The sequence below is a fragment of the Cebidichthys violaceus genome, unplaced genomic scaffold, assembly GCF_023349555.1.
Source record: "Cebidichthys violaceus isolate CVI_PGR_0920_01 unplaced genomic scaffold, fCebVio1.0.p SCAF_4, whole genome shotgun sequence".
NCBI classification, from domain to species: domain Eukaryota; kingdom Metazoa; phylum Chordata; class Actinopteri; order Perciformes; family Stichaeidae; genus Cebidichthys; species Cebidichthys violaceus.
This window is the reverse complement of record NW_027176594.1, coordinates 4,777,051-4,797,029: the sequence shown is the minus strand read 5'-3', so window position 1 is coordinate 4,797,029 and position 19,979 is coordinate 4,777,051. Positions and strand designations below refer to the sequence as shown.

Genomic DNA, 19,979 nt, shown 5'->3' with positions numbered 1-19,979 from the left:
AGCTGTCCATAAAACACTTGAACTGGACCTGGCATTCAGTAGTGATTGTGGATGTAGGCTATAATAATAAGAAGCAGCTTTATTTAGCAGTGGAACAAAGTGTGTAGTAATTGAAAAATAACAGGTAAAACAACAACACGAGTGCAGCAGCAGCACTGTTGCAAGTGCTACAAATAAAGAACTAGGCTCGAGTCCCTGCCTGGAGCTAAATAAAGGCTAAATCATGCTGCATTGGATGATGACAGAGTGGTCAACGCAGGTTGAAACTGTTTAAACTACCTCTCATGGAACAAGGGTTTTAAGTTCAATCAAGCAGATAGATCTTATGCCATTTGACAGCACTGTGTAGAAGACAAACCGTTGCACAAAACAAAGCAGAACTGATCCTCAACACACCGATTCCTGTTCACAATAACTTGGAATAAATCATAGATGCATAGAGTGGTACTGTAAATAGAAAATTAAGGGTTACCAAAATATCATCACAGAGGGTACAAGGACATTCGCAATCTAGAGCAGAGGCCACAGAGAAACAAAGACTAATTCACCACATGTGCTTTTTCACCACAGGTACACTTTGCTCACCTTTGAGAAGGCCCCAATTTCAGCTCGGTTAGGTGTGTCACAGTAGAAAACAACAGAACTCTTTTATGGCCGTCAGTAACATAACCTTTGGCCTAAAACTAACCTCCTGAGCTGTTATTGGCTGATCTGAAACTAAAACAGCCGACCAGCGCAACAAATATCAATAACTAAAGAAATTGTCTGTTTTGGAAGTGACTGTTGTTTGACACAAACATAACAAATACAGTATACACACCCAATTTCAAGACCACAGATTTAATGTTTTGCTTAGATTTAGTGTACTGTAGCAAACATGCACAGATCCACAGATAAAGATCCTACATGCATACCTGAAAGCTTCATCAGCAGCTCAGAGGCCACCTTAATGTTGATATCCTGGTTCAGCAAGGTGTTCTTAGCCATGGGACTTCCTTCCCTTGGTTTCAGTGACCCGGGGCGCTCCATGGCTGCTGCCGCCCCCACTGGCCCGTCCTGGCAGAATGTTGCAGGGAAGCTTGGCTGTACCTGGCTCTGGGACTGGGAGGACGGTCGGGGGCTCAACACTTCCTCCACTTTGGGCTCTTCCTTCAGTTGGAATGGAGACTTGAGCGTCTCCCTCTGGTTGGCCGCTGCAGCACGAAAGAAAAGAAAAGAAGGAATGAGAGGAATTTAAGACAGAGAATTTGAGGGCAGCAGGGAAGAAAGAAAGAAAAAAAATCCAGCTCCAAATACAGTTTGTGACAAGTGAGGTTTGTTGGGTATTTCTAAAAAGGTGTGTTAAGTTTGACCCAGAAATAACAAGAGGCCATATGAATGCTCTGCATTCTTTCCATCAAGACATCGGCCTTACATTACTTACTGATTGATGGCAAAAGATCTCATGTTCTAAATTCTGTATACTGCTCATCATCCTTCAGCTTGTGGTGAGCATTTATCTTAAATGTATTGTATGTATGTAAATGTATTGCTAACTGGAAAAAAACAAACAAAAAACACCTGAAGTTTCGCCCAATATACCACCAGGACATCTCATTTACGTTTCTTATGAATGAAGAGGACAATATAGACACAACATAAAGTAGAATACATTAACATGCAAATTGACTGGAACAACAAAGTGGTCCACAGTGGATTTTCACAGCCCTATCTCCGCACCAGACACCACAGTTGGCGTGCTGTGGGCCGACACAAAGGGTGCAACCTCATGACTGTCCTCTCTTGGTCTTTAGGGCATCCACAACAAATGCCCAATTCATTTCCCCTCCTCTTTTCTCCTTCACACCGCCCTTCCCCCATCCCATTCATTTCTGTACACTTTATTCTCAGCTCTATTCTACTTTACTTCTGGTTTCTTCATCCCTTCTCGCCCCGGACGTCGGCTTAATCCTCTTCAGACATGAGGACAAAAAAATAACTACGTCTGTAGAGCGCGATAGCAATCGGCTGACGTCTTATCTGCCATCTCTGCGGCGTGTCGCCTAGGTTAGGGAGTGAACTGTCACATGGATCCCTCCGCTCTAAAGCCATCTTCAAGAGAAACTGGGCCACATCTAATCCGCCTTAGATGAATAATTAATAATTAGACATGGAGCAACTTCCGATAGCCGCCAAGAAAAGAACAGCAGGGCAAGCGCCTCTCTTTGTGTCTCTCAGCACGTTCCACTACACTCTGCACTAAAACAAAGGTTTACACAGGCTAAAGCTTACAACATTGTTGACATTTAAGATGGCTATAAAACGGTGAGAGAGGCTGCAGAAATATGTTTTAAAACACATTCTATTAGCCTGTGCTACCTGATAGCTTCATTTCATTCAGTGCGACTATGGGAACCGAGCGGAGGGTTAAAGGATACTATTGTCCACTATTGTAACGTGATTTACAACGGGTGTACCGAGCCCTTCATCAGAAACAATTACAGCACTGAGTACTTCATTAAGTAGATTGGCTGAAGAGATCTGATTACATGAAACTTAAAACAGTTGCATGAATGTGTCTGCAAGTTACGCTGTAGCAAAACATATACCATTACATATACAACTATATAATATGCCATATTATTGGAGGAATTTAAATTGTCTTTTTCTTTCTGGTTTTATGAGTTAATAACAACTTTTTTTTTTAATTTTTTGACTTTTTATAATAAATGATAAACAGTGGGGGAAGCAAAGTTTCTTTGAGCAACAAGTTTGTACAAGTGTGTGTAGAACTTCATGTTCTCTGCAATGTTTCCACGTTACTGTTTGCCAAAAGTAAAACAAAATAGACTCGATGGATGAGAAAGTGTCCACAACTGTGGTGTTGTGGTTTAGACTGTTTCACACGTGAGTCACGAAGCAGAGCCGCGTTGCTATAGCAAACTTTAAAAGGCAGGTCGTGGCATATGCTAATGATAACCAAATGTGGCAACGGTTGCTTTCTATATTTGCCTTTGTTAATTGGGAAAATATATTCATCTCAAGGAATATTTTTCCTTTAAGCAGAATACATTTGTGAAGTTATGTAATAGTAATGGTGACACATTCAGCAATAATCAGAATCATATGCTGATGCTGCAACTGACAGAAGAGTTGGGGAGCTGCTAAGACGTGACACGGATTGTAAAAGTTCAACTCTGTAATCACAGACACGTTTCAGTTTAAAGAAAAATTTAATAAAAATTAAATAAAGTTAATTATTGCCGAATTATTGCAAACTTATCTAAATAGCTCATCAACACCCGTCCCAACCTTTGACACATCAACAGTTTTCAAACAATCTGTACACTACTACTATCTGTCTCACACACACACACACACACACACACACACACACACACACACACACACACACACACACACAGGGCATGGATATAAGAGAGGCTATCACTCTTGGGCAGACTGCTGTCCAGTCTCCTCTGGCCCCAGCAGAGATCTGCTCCGCTCCTCACCCTACCGTCTCACCTAACATCTCTAACCGCCAGAGGCCTGCCGCCCCCTGCCCGCATCATCAATCTGTGCCGGCTCCGGCCCCTCTGATTAATGATGATCTATGCCTGAGGGATAGAGGGCTCGGGGATGAGGGGATAAGGGGCAGCAAGAGCGGACAGGTGTTGGTGTTTTGACCACCCATGTGGTGCCACAATGCCACAGTGCCACGCCACGGCGGGCCGGGGCTGCAGTTCAAGAAGGGCAGAAGGAAGAGGTTGAGTGTGGTGGTGGTGGTGGGGGTGGGGGGTGGGGGGGGGGGCAAGGGACCTTCAAGTTCAGGGGCAGTGGCGCAGGGTCGCACACAGCACCAGCTGGAAATGTCACACCGTCAGATGTCAGCGGGCAGGCTAAGTATAACCTGGTCAGCACCTGGAAGGACGTCCTCTAATTAGAAGCGTGTTGGGCCATGTCGGATCAGACAGGGACAGCACACTTGGTCACCGCCTTACAAACACACATAAAATTACACATCTAATTTACCTGCGCAGACACACACACACACACACTCGTCTAGATCTTGGGAGAAATCCATGCTTTGTGTTGTTAAATACAACAGTACGCGTGCTGCGTCGTGCTGCAGTCAAACCAAATGAAAAGGGCTGGGTTGCACATGAACCACTGACAAATACAGACTCAACACAAGCTTAAGATTTCCAAATTCTTCTCCGCTGTGGCCTCACGAGAACAAAAACAACCCCAGGACGTGGACTCGCACACAAAGTCACACCACTTCAGTGACCTTTTGGATTGTCGCTATAAATAGAGTGAATTTCCACTCAGAATCTATGTTACAGAGCTCAATGAATTATTTAGTAGCCTAATCCAACTGGCAAGTTTTTTAGTTTTTTTTATATTCCTCTAAGCTGATGGCTCAATAACAAAAAAGCTGGAGCACACTACCAACAGGAACAATTCAGCCCACAACGCCGAGCTTACACTTTGGCCTTTCGTTTGTCAGAATTTCACAATAGCATCGTGGGCATCCAGTCTCTGGCAGATCGTCTTGTGGAGAGAGAACACAGATCTGAGGAGATGGGCATCTCTGGGTGACTGGGCATCTCTTCTGTGAGCTTCCTGCCTGTGCGAGTACGTACCCTAACCCAGGCCAATGTCAGCTCCCCGCGCATGATGCTGTACGGCTGGTTCCAGTTCAGGGTTGACGATGCTATCAGTTTGTCTCCATGTTATCACACCCTTTCTGACACCTGCCACCAAAGCTACTTTCATCGCCGTTCTCTCCCCCGTTTCTCTCCTCTTCCGCCGCGCTTCTCTCTCGCGCCTCATCCGTCTCGCTGCCAGACGCTTGTCCACTCCGCCTCACCTCTCGCTCCGTGGCCAGGGCTGCCGTCAAATAACTTCATTAGCTTTCCACCTCTGTCACGCCGGCCTGCTCCCCCTCTGACAATTGGCTGCTGTTTTCTCCCGGAGAAAAAAAAAAAAAGGCAGAGGGCTACGTGGGGCAGGTTGAGAACCCAACAATAGGTGACAGTGTGCTAGACACCGGACAGCGATACTGATGGCTGCAGTGGGGATGTATGGACCAGAGGTCACATACAAAAGGCCTGCCTGTGTTTGCTCACGCAGAGCTGGAAAGCAAAGGACATGAAGATGAAATCTTGATGTTCACAAAGTGACATAACTGAAGACGAGACATTTCAAAATTCAATAGAAATCTGTGTCAACGTAGCTAAAATCTTTCTACACAGCGCATCTACAATACTTAAACAGATGCCCCTATGGTGTATCCAAATACAACAATACGCAAATAATGTGTATACCTAGAATATTGACATATTACAAGGGGGAAAAAAAAACCTTAAGAATATTCAAAATGTTTCATGTACGATGACACAATTCTGCCAGTGCATCATTTCACTGGAGCAAAGCGTTGCATGTGAGATACTCTCCCAGGAAAAAGGATAAATAAGACAACTGCAGAAGCATCATGACAGATACAACACCTCCCACAACCCCCTGCATGCCAATTATTCACACCCAGCCAGGGTCAAGCTAGTTGTGCCTGTGTCACCGCAGCGGGGGTTGGTGGGGGGTGGGGGGTGGGGGGTGTTTGGAGGGTGTGCAGTGCCCACTGTCATTATTAACTCAGGGTCCACTGGGCACGGGGTAGGGGCTGTGCATTTCAAAGTACCTCTGTGGCTTTCATCTCTGAATCAAAATGTGGATCACACTGGATAGCTAACGGTTGTGTCAGCATGCAAGGATAAAAATCAAAGGGTATCAGTGTAACACTCAATGGAAAGCAGGGCAACCCCAAAAAATGATATGCTTATTATGTCAGAGGTCGGGACGAGTTCACTGGCTTTTTATGCCTGGGGAACTCGATGCAACTCCCTCTTTGCCTCTTTCTCCCTCTCCCCCACTTGCTGTCACTTTGTCCGTCTCTTTTTTATCTTTCCCTCTCCACATTTTTATCCCCCCACCTCCCTCCCCCCCCTTCCACCCTCCCTCTCCCCCGCCAAGGCCTTGTGGGATTGAGGCACTGAGACAGCAGTGTAAAAGCAGGAGGGATGAGCTGCTCGTGTCCACATTCAATCTGAGCTGGCAGGGAGGTCAAAAGAAATGGAGTCTGGAGGTCCCAGGAGGAACTTCCTCACCTCTCCCCTCCCTGGCTGCTCCGTGGCATGAGTAAGTCTCACAAAGATCTGAGCCCAGTTCTTCTCAGTTTCATAACCTTCTATCTTTAACTCCACCCCCCAACAAAAGGGAGAACTTTGTGATCAAAGAAGCCGTATTCATTAAAACACATCATCATGCATTCGAGTTCAACATCCTCTCGTCCCGTCTTTTCTTCATCCTCCCTCATTCTCCTTGAGTGATGCCCTGACTAAGATGTCCGCCACTTGACACTGGACTGACATTGCGAGGAGCCATCTTGGCTCCTCCGGGAGTTGCCTGGGCTTGATTGTGCAGTCTGGGAGTGAAATGCAACTGGCACCCAGGGGGCATCCATGTGGAGCCCGAGCGTGCGAGATCGAGGGGGAGTTAACTAAGCCGGCCCAGTCCCTGTGCATCCTGGCGGGGTCACAGGATGGCGCTGAGGGCGCTAATCATTTCAAATTATGAATTCCTTTTTAATTATGAATTATGCATACATTTTTAATTAATCTAATGTTCCCAGGGTTTTTTCCTCCCATCCTCGCTCAAGATCTCAATCTAATTACACAACATTAAGTGGAAGAGTGGCAGCCGTAGCCTCGACCCCGACGCTGAACCTCAGTCAACCTTTTTCCATCAATCTTGCCGTCGTCTCCCAAGCTCATCCTTTGATATTTTTGCAACATGGTGAAATGCATCCAAACACGGTCTGAGCCTAGTATGCCTTAGAGCAGCACGTTTGTCAAGTTTGTTAAAATCATGCTGTATCATTATGTTATAAAACTCTGTGTCACATTGCAACTTTACCAAAGGTAGATAATACTGAATTAAATGTCCGCGTTTAAGTCTTAAACTGTTTCATGAATGGGAAATATTACTGCCACCACTACTGCTAGTCATGGGTTTTGGGGTGCAGACAACCAGGTCTTAGTATCAAATGTAAGAAAGGTTTTTCACCAAAGTACAGTAGATATATGTAAACAATCATTAATGCAGGGCTCCAGAACGACTTTTCACCATTTTGTCAATCATAGTAACACCGACACAAACGCTGCAAAGATAATTGTTAAAAGGAGAACGATGCCTAGAGGTTTCAGATCTTCAACTCCCCTGACAACTGATAAGATGAGGGGGAGGGAAATGAATCCCTCAACAACTTTTGTTGAGGTGCCCTTGGGCGAATCATTTGGTAATCAGTGGCCAACCGCAGATAGAGGAGGATGTACAACTGGGTAGCCATCGAATGTCACTTAAACTATCGAACTAACTATATTCTACTGTATTCAACCTTGGATGGACAACTAATCTCATACATGGTAGAAGAATGGCACATCAGTATTGTAATGACATTTTAAGCAGATATGAAATTTACAAACAAGACCATTTATCTACAAGATTAGATATGAATATACGGCATATGCTCTGATTTAAGTCATGACTTTAGTGCTGCTCAGTGGGGCTTCAGTTGATTTGTATGTGCATGTCCTACTCTGTTACTAGCAATCACTGGAGAAAATAAGCTCAATATCAGAACATTCTCAGGCATCTTACTCCTGCATGCTTACTTCCTGAAATATTGTAAATATGCCAAGAATGTCTCCTCTCTTTTGCTTATTCCAACATACCTTCATTGTACAACGAAGTGGCACAACGCAAGGAAGGTGCCAACAAATCAGTTAGACGTGCCGGGCTAAACAGTAGCCACCATTCATACATGGATGGAGCCTCTGTCATTGAGATGCATCATCTTTTGAATATAGATTTGCAAAATCAGATCTCATAGGTGACATCTTTCATGTGTTTATCCCAGTGTAGCATCAGTGGGAAGGTCATTGTTGTTATATTATTGGAATATACAAGTTTCTGTATCTGTGAATGACTACTACAGTTTTTTTAATATTAATATAAAGTATATATACACGCTGTGTACTGTGTTGTGCTAAAATACCTTTAGTTGTATAGGTGCCACTAGTTGTTGTACATAATGGACAATTAGAGGGCCGAGTTCACATGTTCAAACCTTTATACATATAAAAAGGCAACTTTTATGTGTCTGTTCAAAGTTCCAATGCTTATTAAGAAACTCATCTATTTATATCAAATGATGTTATTCTAAAAAATTTAAATAACCGAAATCTATTGAATCAAATATACAGTATGTTGTCTTCCACAAATCAGTGTCCTAAGAGCACGTTTTGAATTATTTGGGTGTTGACAGTTTAAAAGGCATGTGGTACTTGTGGTGAAAAGGCTAAAAGTCCATGGCCTACTTTTCTATCATTCTCATGGGAGATGCACAGAAACCAAGGTTGTATGGATGAATAATCCTGTGTACAAGGCATCCCTGATATCCTCAAATATGCACAATAATAGCTAAAGTCTGGAAAAACAACAGCTCAAACACGCGTGTCTGCATCTAAGACCCACGCAGCTTCAGCACACATTGTGTAAACTGGGTTTTACATTTGATTCCTATGTTGTTGCCCATTAAACGTCTAACATGATTGTATTTTCCGCTGTCGACGCTAAAACTGTCTATTCCCTAAAGGCTTGAATTATCTCTAAGACATTTTAGGATCCTATTGTTTAAAAATCCATTAAAAACAGCTCACAGAGACGCACTGCGGCCTTGACCTGAAACATTAAACATAAAACTGTTTACACTTCTTACGAATGTTATTTCTGGTGACAGTAAAGAATCAAAACAAAACTTAAGGCAAAGGGGAGACAACATCTAGCCGGAGATCAGAACGGTTGTCTTCACGTTCAAGTCTGGAGGAAGTGAAATACTTCTTATAAAAGTGAAACTGAAATGAGCGGAGTTAGGAAGTCAAGTTGAGAAAACAGCACAACAAACGGAACAATTATGGATTAAAGGCGTCAAGCTGGTGTTCCTGTGCATGCTGTTTTTCCATGTATTTCTCAACTTGATGCAATATGTGCTCCATTTAGACAGAAGTAACTTAACTGCAGTACATAATGTCCTGGACATTGGTGGGTTTATCCTTTTTTATATAATTGCAATAAAAGAAAACTAACTTAATGCCCATCTCCTCCTCCGATCTGTCTTCACTTCACAAGACGATCTGTCAAGAGACTGGGATTAAACTTTCAAATTCTATAGTCTCTGCCATTATACACAGGCTCTCAAGTTTCTCAAAATACACAGATATGGATTGACTAAATTAGAGCTAATACAATTAGTCTATAAGTCAACTGTTACAGTGCAAGTATTTCAGCAAAAATGGCAAAATTAAACTGGCTCCAGCTTTCCAAAAGTGTAAAATATAATCTGTTTTGTGGGTTTTTCTTTAATACCACAATGAAAATCTTTGACTTTTTAAAAAAACGAGACATTTTTATATGCCATCAGGGGCTCTGCGAAATTGTGATGGGTATTTCTTTGCCATTTGCTGATATTCTAGTAGATGAATCGATAATGAAAGCCATAGTTTCCGCATTAGCGTGAATAAAGTTTTTCTTTAATACAAAAAAGTGATGCTAACCTGAAAGCTTCATAAGCAGGTCAGTTGCCGTCTTGGTAGTGATGTCAGGGCTGAAGAGGGAGGCTGTGGTTGGACCACTAGGACTGGATCTGACCCCGACTCCTACCCCGACTCCAGGTAAGTCCAGGGAGTTGGCACTGCTGCTGGGACGGTCCCTGCACATGCTAAAGGGCGAGAGCACAGACAGATCCCTCTCCTGTGGCTCCTCCTTGATGTGGACGTGATTGGAGGAAGCCTCGAGCGGAGAGGACGTCTGCTGCCGGGCGTCCGAGTGCAGCGGGGACACCTCCGTCCCTCTCAGGTCCGTGGGGCCGCTGTCGCCCATCAGGGAGCCCTCGCCCTCCGTGTCGGTGGTGAGCTCCTCTTTCACCTTGACGTCTGTGCGGGGGAAGTGCTGGTGGCAGCGCATGTGAAGCTTCAGGCTGAAGTGACGGGAGGAGGTGAAGGGGCAGAGTTCGCACTGAAACGTCTCGCCCCGGTCCTGGTGCTGATGTACCTGGAAAAGAGGACAGGTTTACGTGTCAAACCGCATCTCTTCTTCTCCGGTACTACAGGACATCAAGAGGAAAGACGTGACTCTTTATTGTAGATCAATTTAACTGAAACGAAGCAAACATGCAGTGTTTAATTATGCCATGTAAAGGATTATTACACATTAAACTAAAGCATGCCTATCCCTTAATGTTAACAATTATATTCCAAGAGACATAAATTGCCACTAATTGAAGATGATGTGGGTGGGGGAGGTGACAAGGGGTGCAGGGTCACAAGATGAAGAGAATCCATATAGTCTCACCTTCATGTGGGACTTAAGATTGTCTTTGCGAGCACAGCGGAAGGGACACAAGGGACACTGGTGGCTTTTCAAGCCTGTGTGGATGACCATGTGTCTCTTCCAGTAGCTCTTGCGTTTGATGACCAGTCCACACACCGGACACTGGAACGGTTTGCCACCCTCCTCAGGAGAGCCTTGAGGGCACCAAAGAATATTGTTACAAAAGGAGAGTCATGAGTGTTTTAGTGAATGGAAATATGCACCATGTTGCTGAAAAATGCACCTTTGTTACTGTAAAGAAATAAAAACAAAGCTTTTTTTCCCAAAATACAGACAATAGTATTCACAGATCTGCAAGAGACAACTACTCCTCACTCTAATGGTGAAAACTATCAAGGGAAATGCCAGCTAGAAGCAATGGAACAATGGAAGTAAAAACTCAAGCATGTTTTAGTATCTCGATTATTGTTGTTGGCTTCATATCCGGCATCCATTACTGTTTAATTGGTCTTATTAGAAAGAGGCATGATTGCATTACAAATTCTACAAGGGCCTGTCAGGATGGCTTCATAAGTATTCCAGTGCCGTTCCTTGAAAAACATCTGGTAATCAGTGTTTGGTGAAATTACTGTGCTCAGCCATTCATTGACCTGGGGTGTAAAACCTCGAGACTGCCTATTTGCAACAATAAACCGCCATCTGCGGCCCAACCTCTCCGAGCACAGCAGAGATCACAATGCAAAAAATGATTTCTGCTTATTCTGAGCTGAGTGAAGCGGAAATAATAAAAAAACAGGAGAGAGGAAATGTGCGTGTTAAGTACCTTCATTTTAGTATTTAACACAACGCAATCACAACCGTGTTTTAGAGAAAGGGAGAAAGCTTTCCGTATATATTCAAAGTGCAAAACATAGAGTTTTATAGTTGAACTGGCAAAGGACGACAATAAAACAAGACATGACAGTCAATAATCAAGGTCACATTTTTCAGTCTGGCGACCAAACAACTACCTGCATTTTTACAGCGCTGCTCGACCTTGACGGCTCGCGGGTTAGAGCAGACCTTCCTTCTTAGCATGCAGATCACAGAATATTACATCGACTGCCTCATCTGTCTGAAGTCAATTTGATCCAGCCATTTTAGATTTGGCGGGGTTGCGACACAATCCCTCAAAAGTGCCCATCCATCTCCCTGAAAACATTCTGTTCTCCCTAAAGGCTACTTAGCGAGAAGCCTGCACTTTGAAGCTTTCCCTCTCTCCCCGTGCAAGAGCGAGATCTTTGTGTGCACCCTTGTTTGGTTATATGTCTACATCTGAGTAGACACTTACAGAATATATGGCACGGCTATTTGTGAGTGAGAGAGAGAGAGAGAGAGAGAGAGAGAGAGAGAGAGAGAGAGAGAGAGAGAGAGAGAGAGAGGGAGGGGGAGAGAGAGAGAGAGAGAGAGAGAGAGAGAGAGAGGGAGAGAGAGAGAGGGAGAGAGAGTGAAAGAGCATAGGAGGGAGAGAGACAGAGAGTGTGTGTGTGTGTGTGTGTGTGTGTGTGTGTGTGTGTGTGTGTGTGTGTGTGTGTGTGTGTGTGCATCTGTATCCAGTCAGTGGAAAGTATGATGTGTTTGGCCTTAAGTCTGCTGTGCTGATCAGTGCAGAGGGCTCTGGCTTGTGGGGGTTGAAGCCAGGAGTAGGCTGCCGAGATGGATATGGACTCCACGGCTCCCCACTGTGCCGAGCACACACTGACGGCCCCCTTTTGGCAGCACGCACATCCGAGCACAAACGAGCTGGTCTGGGAAGGCAGCGAGGTCTCAGTCGGAACCCCCCCGTCGAGCCCGCAGACCATTTCCCAGACTAGAAGGCCAGCCAGGGCTGTTTTCTCTCGGCTCTGCTCTCTGCTCGGCTGACAGTTAAGCTGAGGCTACACTACTCGCTACTTCGACGACAGTGAGGCGAGAACAAAACCATTACAAACCCAGAGAAAACATGTCACGGAAAGTCCAGAATTGTGCTTTTTTTTTGTGTTTTTTTGGGAACAAGCAAACCCGCTACTCTTCCATGCAATGACAGCAAAGAGGTTGTATCTTTCTGGAGCTTCCATTGCAATACTAACTTCTATTTATCGTGTCATGACACAAGTGGAATTTGTTCTTTGGTAAATGCTGAAAGGCGAGAAGTATTATGATAGACGAGTTAGTTCACTTGAACTGCAGGTACATTTGTACGATTACTTTTCGACAGAAAACGGTATGGTGAAGGAAAATGAAAACTTTCCATAAATTAAGCGCAGCTGAAATGATCTTGAACCTTTAGACTCTCTTCCATACAAACACAAGGTCCTTTTATTTCATTGTGGCAATCTTGTTTGAGCTTAGGTGTCCTGATTCTGTGGCAAGACACAAGGCAAAAAATGAAAAATATATTTTCACTGGAAAAATATCATAAAATGTACCTAACCTCAGCTGAGCTGAGCTGCCCTCAGCTTATGTATTGGTGCGACCATTATTTTGATTGATGTAGTATTACTATTAATATGCATATGGTGATTGCTATGCATATATTAATACTTTACATTACCTGCTTGGCTGTTGGGTTTGCCTCTGCTCTTTGGAGTCGAGGGCAACAGCAAGTCTAGGCTCTGGGTGGGTGTCGAGGGCGTGGGAGCCCTCTGGTTCTTGTCTAGCAGGGGCTTCACGTCCTCTTGGAGGACCCCGGGAGTCGCCAAGGAGGAACCATCTTTCTTCTCTGCCAGCAGGTTTCCCGCTGCCCTTGCCGCCACCTCTTTGAGCAAGGCAGCAGAGGAGGTCATCGACACGAGCGAGAGGAAGGAATTGGAGGATTGGTGGTCGGTAGCAGCGCTGGTCGTTGACGAGGTTTGACTCCGCTCGCTGACTTTCTTGGAAAGCGCAGCGAGGGTGGAGCTGGCCGACTGTGGGCTGAACGGAGAGTTGAAGGCATCGAAGCGCACCACGTCGTCTCCTCGACCGCCCCCTCCGAGGGCGGGCACCGCGGACGAGCCGGAGGTGGACGAGGAGGAAGAAGTTGTCGAAGAGGAGGCCACGGCGTTCTTGTCTTGAAGCACGGCGTTCGCGGCCGCTTTTAACTTCTGGATCGCAGAGTCTGGGGACAGGCTGGAGCCACAGGGCGTGGAGCAGCTGGCCGGTGGCCACTTATCTGCGACACCTGCCCATACAAAGCCACTTCCGTTGGTAGGGGTGACAGAGTTAAAGGGATCAAGGGGCTCTTGCTTAATGTTGGTGACTGAGGGTGCCAAGGAGGCCGGTGAGGCTGAGCCGCTGTTGTTGTTGTTATTGGCCAGTTTTCGGGCAAGAGCACTTAACTGCTGGGCATGATGGGAAGATGGGGAGAGGGTCAGAGGCGGGGCGAGACCAATCGGAGGAGACTCCCCCCCAGCACACCCCCTGGATGACCGACCCAGCAGATCCCCGGTGTCCAGTTTCAGCGACCCGGCCTCTAGGAGGCGCCGCAGGTTGCTGCTGAGGGGTTTTCCCCAGGGCACGAGACGCCGCCTCGCCGTACAGCGATGATACCACAGAAGAGAGTGTGTCCTGGGCCGAGAATGCACCTCCATCCAGTCCGAGAAGTTCCAAAGAGGCACGATGGACGGGTGTGGGGCAACCCAATGAGCTCTCACCCCCACAGGTGTCGTGGTCCCCGGACCCAGTGCTGACTCCGGGCCGTTCATCCGGAGAGGAGCCCCGTGCGAGGAGGAGTTCATCCTGGGTGTCTCCGTAGGACGACGACTCTGAGCGCGTGTCAGAAGCATTCCCAAACCAGCCTTCTTCCTCCACGGGACCATCGTCAGGCCCTCCTTCCTCGTTGCTGTCCACATCTGGAAGAGGAGAGAGAGCATACATACTGGTATCACCATGTAGCTATAGCGAACAGTTAGAGTAGGCATCATCTTTCAGCTGAATACTTGAGTATCCTGAGTATGAATTGTGAACATCAAAGACTTACTACAAAGAGTTAAGTAGAGGGCAGAGCCATAGCTTCTGGCTACATGGCTTTCTAAATTGGAAATTGCTTTTCACTATTCACTGTTATTATGTCCCATCCTGTCTAATGTTGCAGAGCAATAAGTGATCTGTACTTGGTGGAATTGAGACCACAATTTTGAAAATTCATAAAAACAATTACCTGCCTAAAACCCAGTCAAATGGCCATTTAAAGATGCAGAAAAACACACTTCATTGTTCAGCAAGGACACCACTAAAAACTACTATGAACACAAATTCGACATTTTTCTAACACAATGGCAGCTTTTCACGAGGTGCATCCAAGATATTTGAGTAATTTAGATTTTTTTCTGTCTTTTTTCTTCTTCTTTTTTAACCATATTTTTTTTTTCCCACCCTTTTGGTCTGGAAGAGTCTAGTAAAGGGGTTACCATGACAACGGGTCCTTCTGGGAGGCTAGACAGCAAAGATTAGGGTAATGGAGGTTACAGAACTAGATTAATATTCATGAGCCTCCAGATACCACCGGGGAGCCAATAAGGGATAGGGTTAAGGTCACCAAGGGTCATTAATATACACTTCATGTATCAATATTCATAAGCAAAACATTACAGCTTGCCAGACAAGGGCGAACAAAGAAAAGTGAATATTCCTGATACATATTAACAAACCTCCATAAGAACATGTCAAAAAAGCACCGAGCCTGAGCAAAACTAAATGTCAAAACCCCCCCCCCTCCTCTTTGGGTTTCTGATGAGAAGGAACTGGCTGAGATTTCTCACTCATACAGTTGCAAAAAAACATGTGGCTTGAAAAAAATGTCTCACACACACCGAGATACAAACAGTACTTTCACACACACCAAAAGCTGCCCTCGCCCTCTAAACCCTGACCGAGGTCTGGTGGGCCTGCTCTCTGTTTACAGGCAAAAGGCAAAACGGTTGCGAGGCAACCCGGCCCAGCGACCTGTTGGGATCATTAGAGTCGGCCGACATCTGGCCAGTGTGGCATGCCGTTGGTCCACAAAGGTGACCACAATCACAACCCAGTATGACCGCTACCCTCCTGCTGCAACAGATATCAAACAGGGCTCACACACAAACACATCTTATATTTTTGTCAGTAACCACATAACCAGAAACTGACAGGAAATGTCAGATGCCAAAAACCAAGGCAACGGATTATGTTATTAATAATGGCCGCATGGCTCTCCAAGCAGTCTGTGAGCTAATAGACTTCACCTACACAAAACAATGTAAGAGTCTGATGAGCGTACACATCAAGCGTGACCCTTCTCATTTCTTTAGGTGAATGAAAACGTCATAATGTGCTGCATGTGAACCCAATTTTCCCCATGCTGCTTGAAGCCATTTTGCCACCTCAGTAGGGTTAACAGGAATGAAAGGGAGGGAGCGGGAGAAAGAGCCTGTGAGTCATGCAGGGCAGGGCTTGACCCATTTCTATGTGACATGTGAAAAGCAGCGAGAGCCACTAATGGCTGTAATGTGGTTAGAAGGAAATCACTAGATTGCTGACCCAAGGTCTCAAGCTTTGAGGCTGAACTCTCTGGCTTCCTAGGCTCACTCTTAAACCTCCGGGTTGGGTACAGCTGAATGCAGCCCTACACCACTAGGGTTCTGCCAGAGAGCCACAGTGCACTGATGCACTCCACTAGCAAGGCTTTGTGTGTCGCAGGCGAGACACCAACCGTGGGCGGAATGACATTTCCCAAGGTTATGGTCTCCGGCCCGAGCTGTAAGGGGGGCTTCGTCTGAACTCTGTTCTCACAACTGCCTCTGTGTGCCCACCACACGCATGGGCGCAAACATATGCATACGTATGTTTACAATACAAACACTAAATACACAGCCAAGAATGTAATTTAATGCTGATGTTCTCCCTCTCTGACACACATTCAACTGCTTTGCCTCCAGTACGGTGGCTGGCTCTGCGACAGTAACTGCAACCCCCCCCCCCCCCCCCCCCCCCCAAGTGATGGAAGCATGGAGATACGGACCGAGGCGGCAAGCGTCTGCCACTGAAAGGGAACCATTTAGTGGTGTAATGGCGGGGATGACTTGCATGTTGAGACAAACAGCTGCGGGGTGCTCAGCAGTCTGGATCTGTTATCACTCACACACGGGTGATTCAGTGGCGCAGCAGCGGGGGATTTTCTCTCTGGACCACAGAGACGTATAGCGCCACAACATTATAGACAAAGAGAGCGAGCCATAATAGGTCAGAGTGCAAGCTGAGGCTACATAAAGAGAAGGTCGGGAGGCTTCAAGACCGGCTGGAATAAACTGCCTTGAGCTTGAACGGAGATGTACACCGAGCAGCTAAGACTGTTATGATGTAGCACCTCTGTGACTTACAGTGTTCGGAAACCTGTGTGTTGTGTTAACCTGTCAAAAAAAAAAAAAAAAAGCTCACCGCCTGCAACTACAGCTTAAAAACAGTTGGACATTACAGGTAGTGTACTTGTTCATTGTTTCACCGTGCAGTGCTGTCAACAATCTCCATTTGTGAACTTGGCAGGATTATTTTGGCCGCAGCTTTTCTAGGTCAGAGAAGGGTGCATGTATGTGTGTGCGCACATACATACGAGTTTAGCACGGGGGGGGGGGGGTTGAGCCAGATTTCCTTGTCAAACAGAATGGTTGCTGGTAAAGGGAAGAGTGTGTTTAGAGAAGGGAGAGAAGAGCAAGGGACTGGAGTAAAGGTAGGTCAGGAGGTCACCCACCACATGACTTGTGCGAGGCTGCTGACTAGCATATTCCCTCTAACACACACACACACACACACACACACACACACACACACACACACACAGCTATTCTGTCAGCTATTCTGTGACTTAGCCAGGCATGAAAATTGGCCTCACTGACCCCAGGCCTGAACTGGGTATGGGGAGAGGAGACGGGAAGGCGAAGGGAGGAAGGGACAGATAGCGGGATGGCTAAGGGAGGGGTTGATTTGTCTGGGCAGGAAAGAAGAGGAGGCCATTAGCCGATTAAGGCTGGACAGCGGTGCATCAATACTGTGCCGATGTCAAAACGAGAGTCATGCCCATGAGCTAATATAGCAATGAGAGTAAGAGAGGCAACGAGAGAGGGAGCACGAGCTAGAGATAGTGCAGGTCAGGGAATCGCTAAAAATTGCAAAAGATTGCTCACCGCAAAGCCGTAAAAAGTGAAATAACATAAAAGACGGCCACAACATACCAAGACTAAAGCCAACACATCCACATCGACAAAATGATTAGTCTTACATCTACCCTGGTATGAATGGGTGGGGGGGGGGGGTGCATGTGTATGTCTTTGGGAGTGGGTTAAGGAGGTAGAGCAGGGGGCGAGTACAGAGGAAGGAGGGCAGCGAGTATGGATGTAGAGAGGAAGGAGCCACGGCGGTAATTAAGTGTCCGGCTGGGCCCTGGCGGGGGTTGCCACGGCCGCGGGCTATGCTAATGAGCACGCCCGGCGGTCAGGGCCGCCTTATTAGCGCCTGCTGGACAATATGGTGGGAGAGACTGGCGGGCTCACGTCTCTGCAAATGACTAACTGTCCTCCCGAGGAGGAAGGTAATTCCATTAATTGGGACACACTGGATCAGGATCGCTTCCCTTCCCTTTTCCCATAATCTCTCACTTGCTTGATCTCTTTCACACCAACATGTCTTTCTTTCTTCTTCTATATCCCTCCCTTCATCTCTTTCCCTCTCTTTCTCCATAACCAGGAACACAAATATTAAGAATAAATAAAAATCAAGACACATATTTTCCCCCCTTTCAAATGAAAGTATACACCATCAATCTGTTAAATGCTGTTTTTTTGCAGGAAGAACATGATAATTGCTCCGAAGTTTATCTATTATGTTATTTCTATTCGGAAATTGGTGAAACACGACAACCAACAAGGGCAAGACTTGTCATGCAATGGGACAGGTAACCTATGAACTTGGTGACGATGTGATAGCATCTGATCACCACTGCTAATCAGTGGGTTTGATAATCACTCATTATTCAGGCGGAGAGTGGTACTGCAGCTTGGGGGATGGCAAGAGGCTTCCAAAACAAAAACAAACTCAATGATTCTAAATTCAAATGAGGTTCTGTGAGAAGTCGATGACGGAAATGTAGCTAAATTCAGGAAGACACCAGAGTAACTTTAGTGAGCACTGTGTTGCGTCGGAGTTGTGTTCGTGTCACTTTCGTCGCCGGACTGATTTGACCTTTTCCGACCATTTCACATTACTGTGAAAACTTACTTCAACACATGCTCTTTGGTGGATTAAGTGTTTCTCGAATTACAGGAGATGCTTGGACAAATTTAGAAAAGATGGTGAGTCTAATTTTTTTTTTCCCGGTAGATTTGGTTAGAGCTGCGTTGTTATTTTTTGCTGATACAGACACCAGCTCAGAGCGGGACTGTGCAGCCGGTGAGCGGTTCATGACCTGCTTTAATCTTCTTTTCAGATGTATGTGTTGACTCCATCCTGCTGATCAGCGCTAGCTAAATCCTGAAAACCGCAGTTTATTTTTTGACTGTTGCTTAAATTGCCCGTTCCCCCGGGTCCTCTGGTAGAGCGCTGTGTAAACACATTGCCCCACTGTCACAGATTGATGCAACTACGACTCTTATTGAAACAATGCCATTCTTAAAGTACCGGTACGAACACAATGAGGGATCTTATCGGTTTTTACCGGTAGGATATTGCGATCCCTTTCCAGTATCGGCATACCGTGCAACATTAGCTGCCAAAGCCTTTGCTTTCAGTGCATTGAAAAACTAATAATGTTTCTTCCATGCAGGAGTAAGCTACACCACTAAACATCCCTCTGGCAATTCATTATGTTGACACAGCCTTGATCTAGCGGGGAAAAAAATCCTCCCGCGTATTGATCGAGGTTCATGTTAGACATTAAAAACATTATTAAAACTCAGAATCAACTCTTTCACTTCAACTGCAACCATCTACATCATCCCGTACAACTTGTACCCGGTGACAAAGACGTAGAGAGCTCATCTTTTAGCTGGAATCTGAGGTGAGGTGATACTCTTACTGAGGATCAGAGTTCAGGCAGCAGGGCTATATATAATGGCGGTTGAGTCGTATTGAAATGTAGTGCAAATTACCATCTGTGTATTTTCGGCCTTGGCCTCCGTGGTTTGTGGGTACTTTGGGCGGCATGCCAGAGGTGAAACAGGAAGGAGAAGTGTTCTTGGAAGAGAATGAGACGACTGAGAGCCCCAGACCTCTGAAATTCCTCATTGCACATGAAGTGCACTTTACCCCCTGGTTTATTTTTCCCTTCCATTTTTAGCATCTCATGTTTAAAAAAAAAAAAAAAAAAAAGACTTGCTCATAAGCTCAGATGTGTCATCAAAGCTATGGACCTAAATTGCTGGAGGGAGAGAAGTGGTATGTCTATTGAATCTTTGCAGCATAACTGACAAAGATTGTGATTAGAGGAATCGAATAAGTGACTTTATTTTTCTACCCTGAAATGATTTAACCTGGACTGGAAGTATAGAGGGAGTCCGTTTCCATTTCACATGCAACAACATCCTAATGCA

The 19,979-nt window shown here is 45.6% G+C and overlaps 1 protein-coding gene across 1 annotated transcript in view; it reads right to left on the bottom strand.

The window, feature by feature from the left end:
• Positions 1–19,979, bottom strand: part of znf827 (zinc finger protein 827) — a 65,696-nt gene that overhangs the window by 31,645 nt on the left and 14,072 nt on the right. The window contains 5 exon segments of the mRNA XM_068726620.1: positions 915–1,193; positions 9,654–10,149; positions 10,450–10,622; positions 13,001–13,934; positions 13,936–14,276. Coding sequence (XP_068582721.1) covers positions 915–1,193; positions 9,654–10,149; positions 10,450–10,622; positions 13,001–13,934; positions 13,936–14,276 — 2,223 coding nt within the window.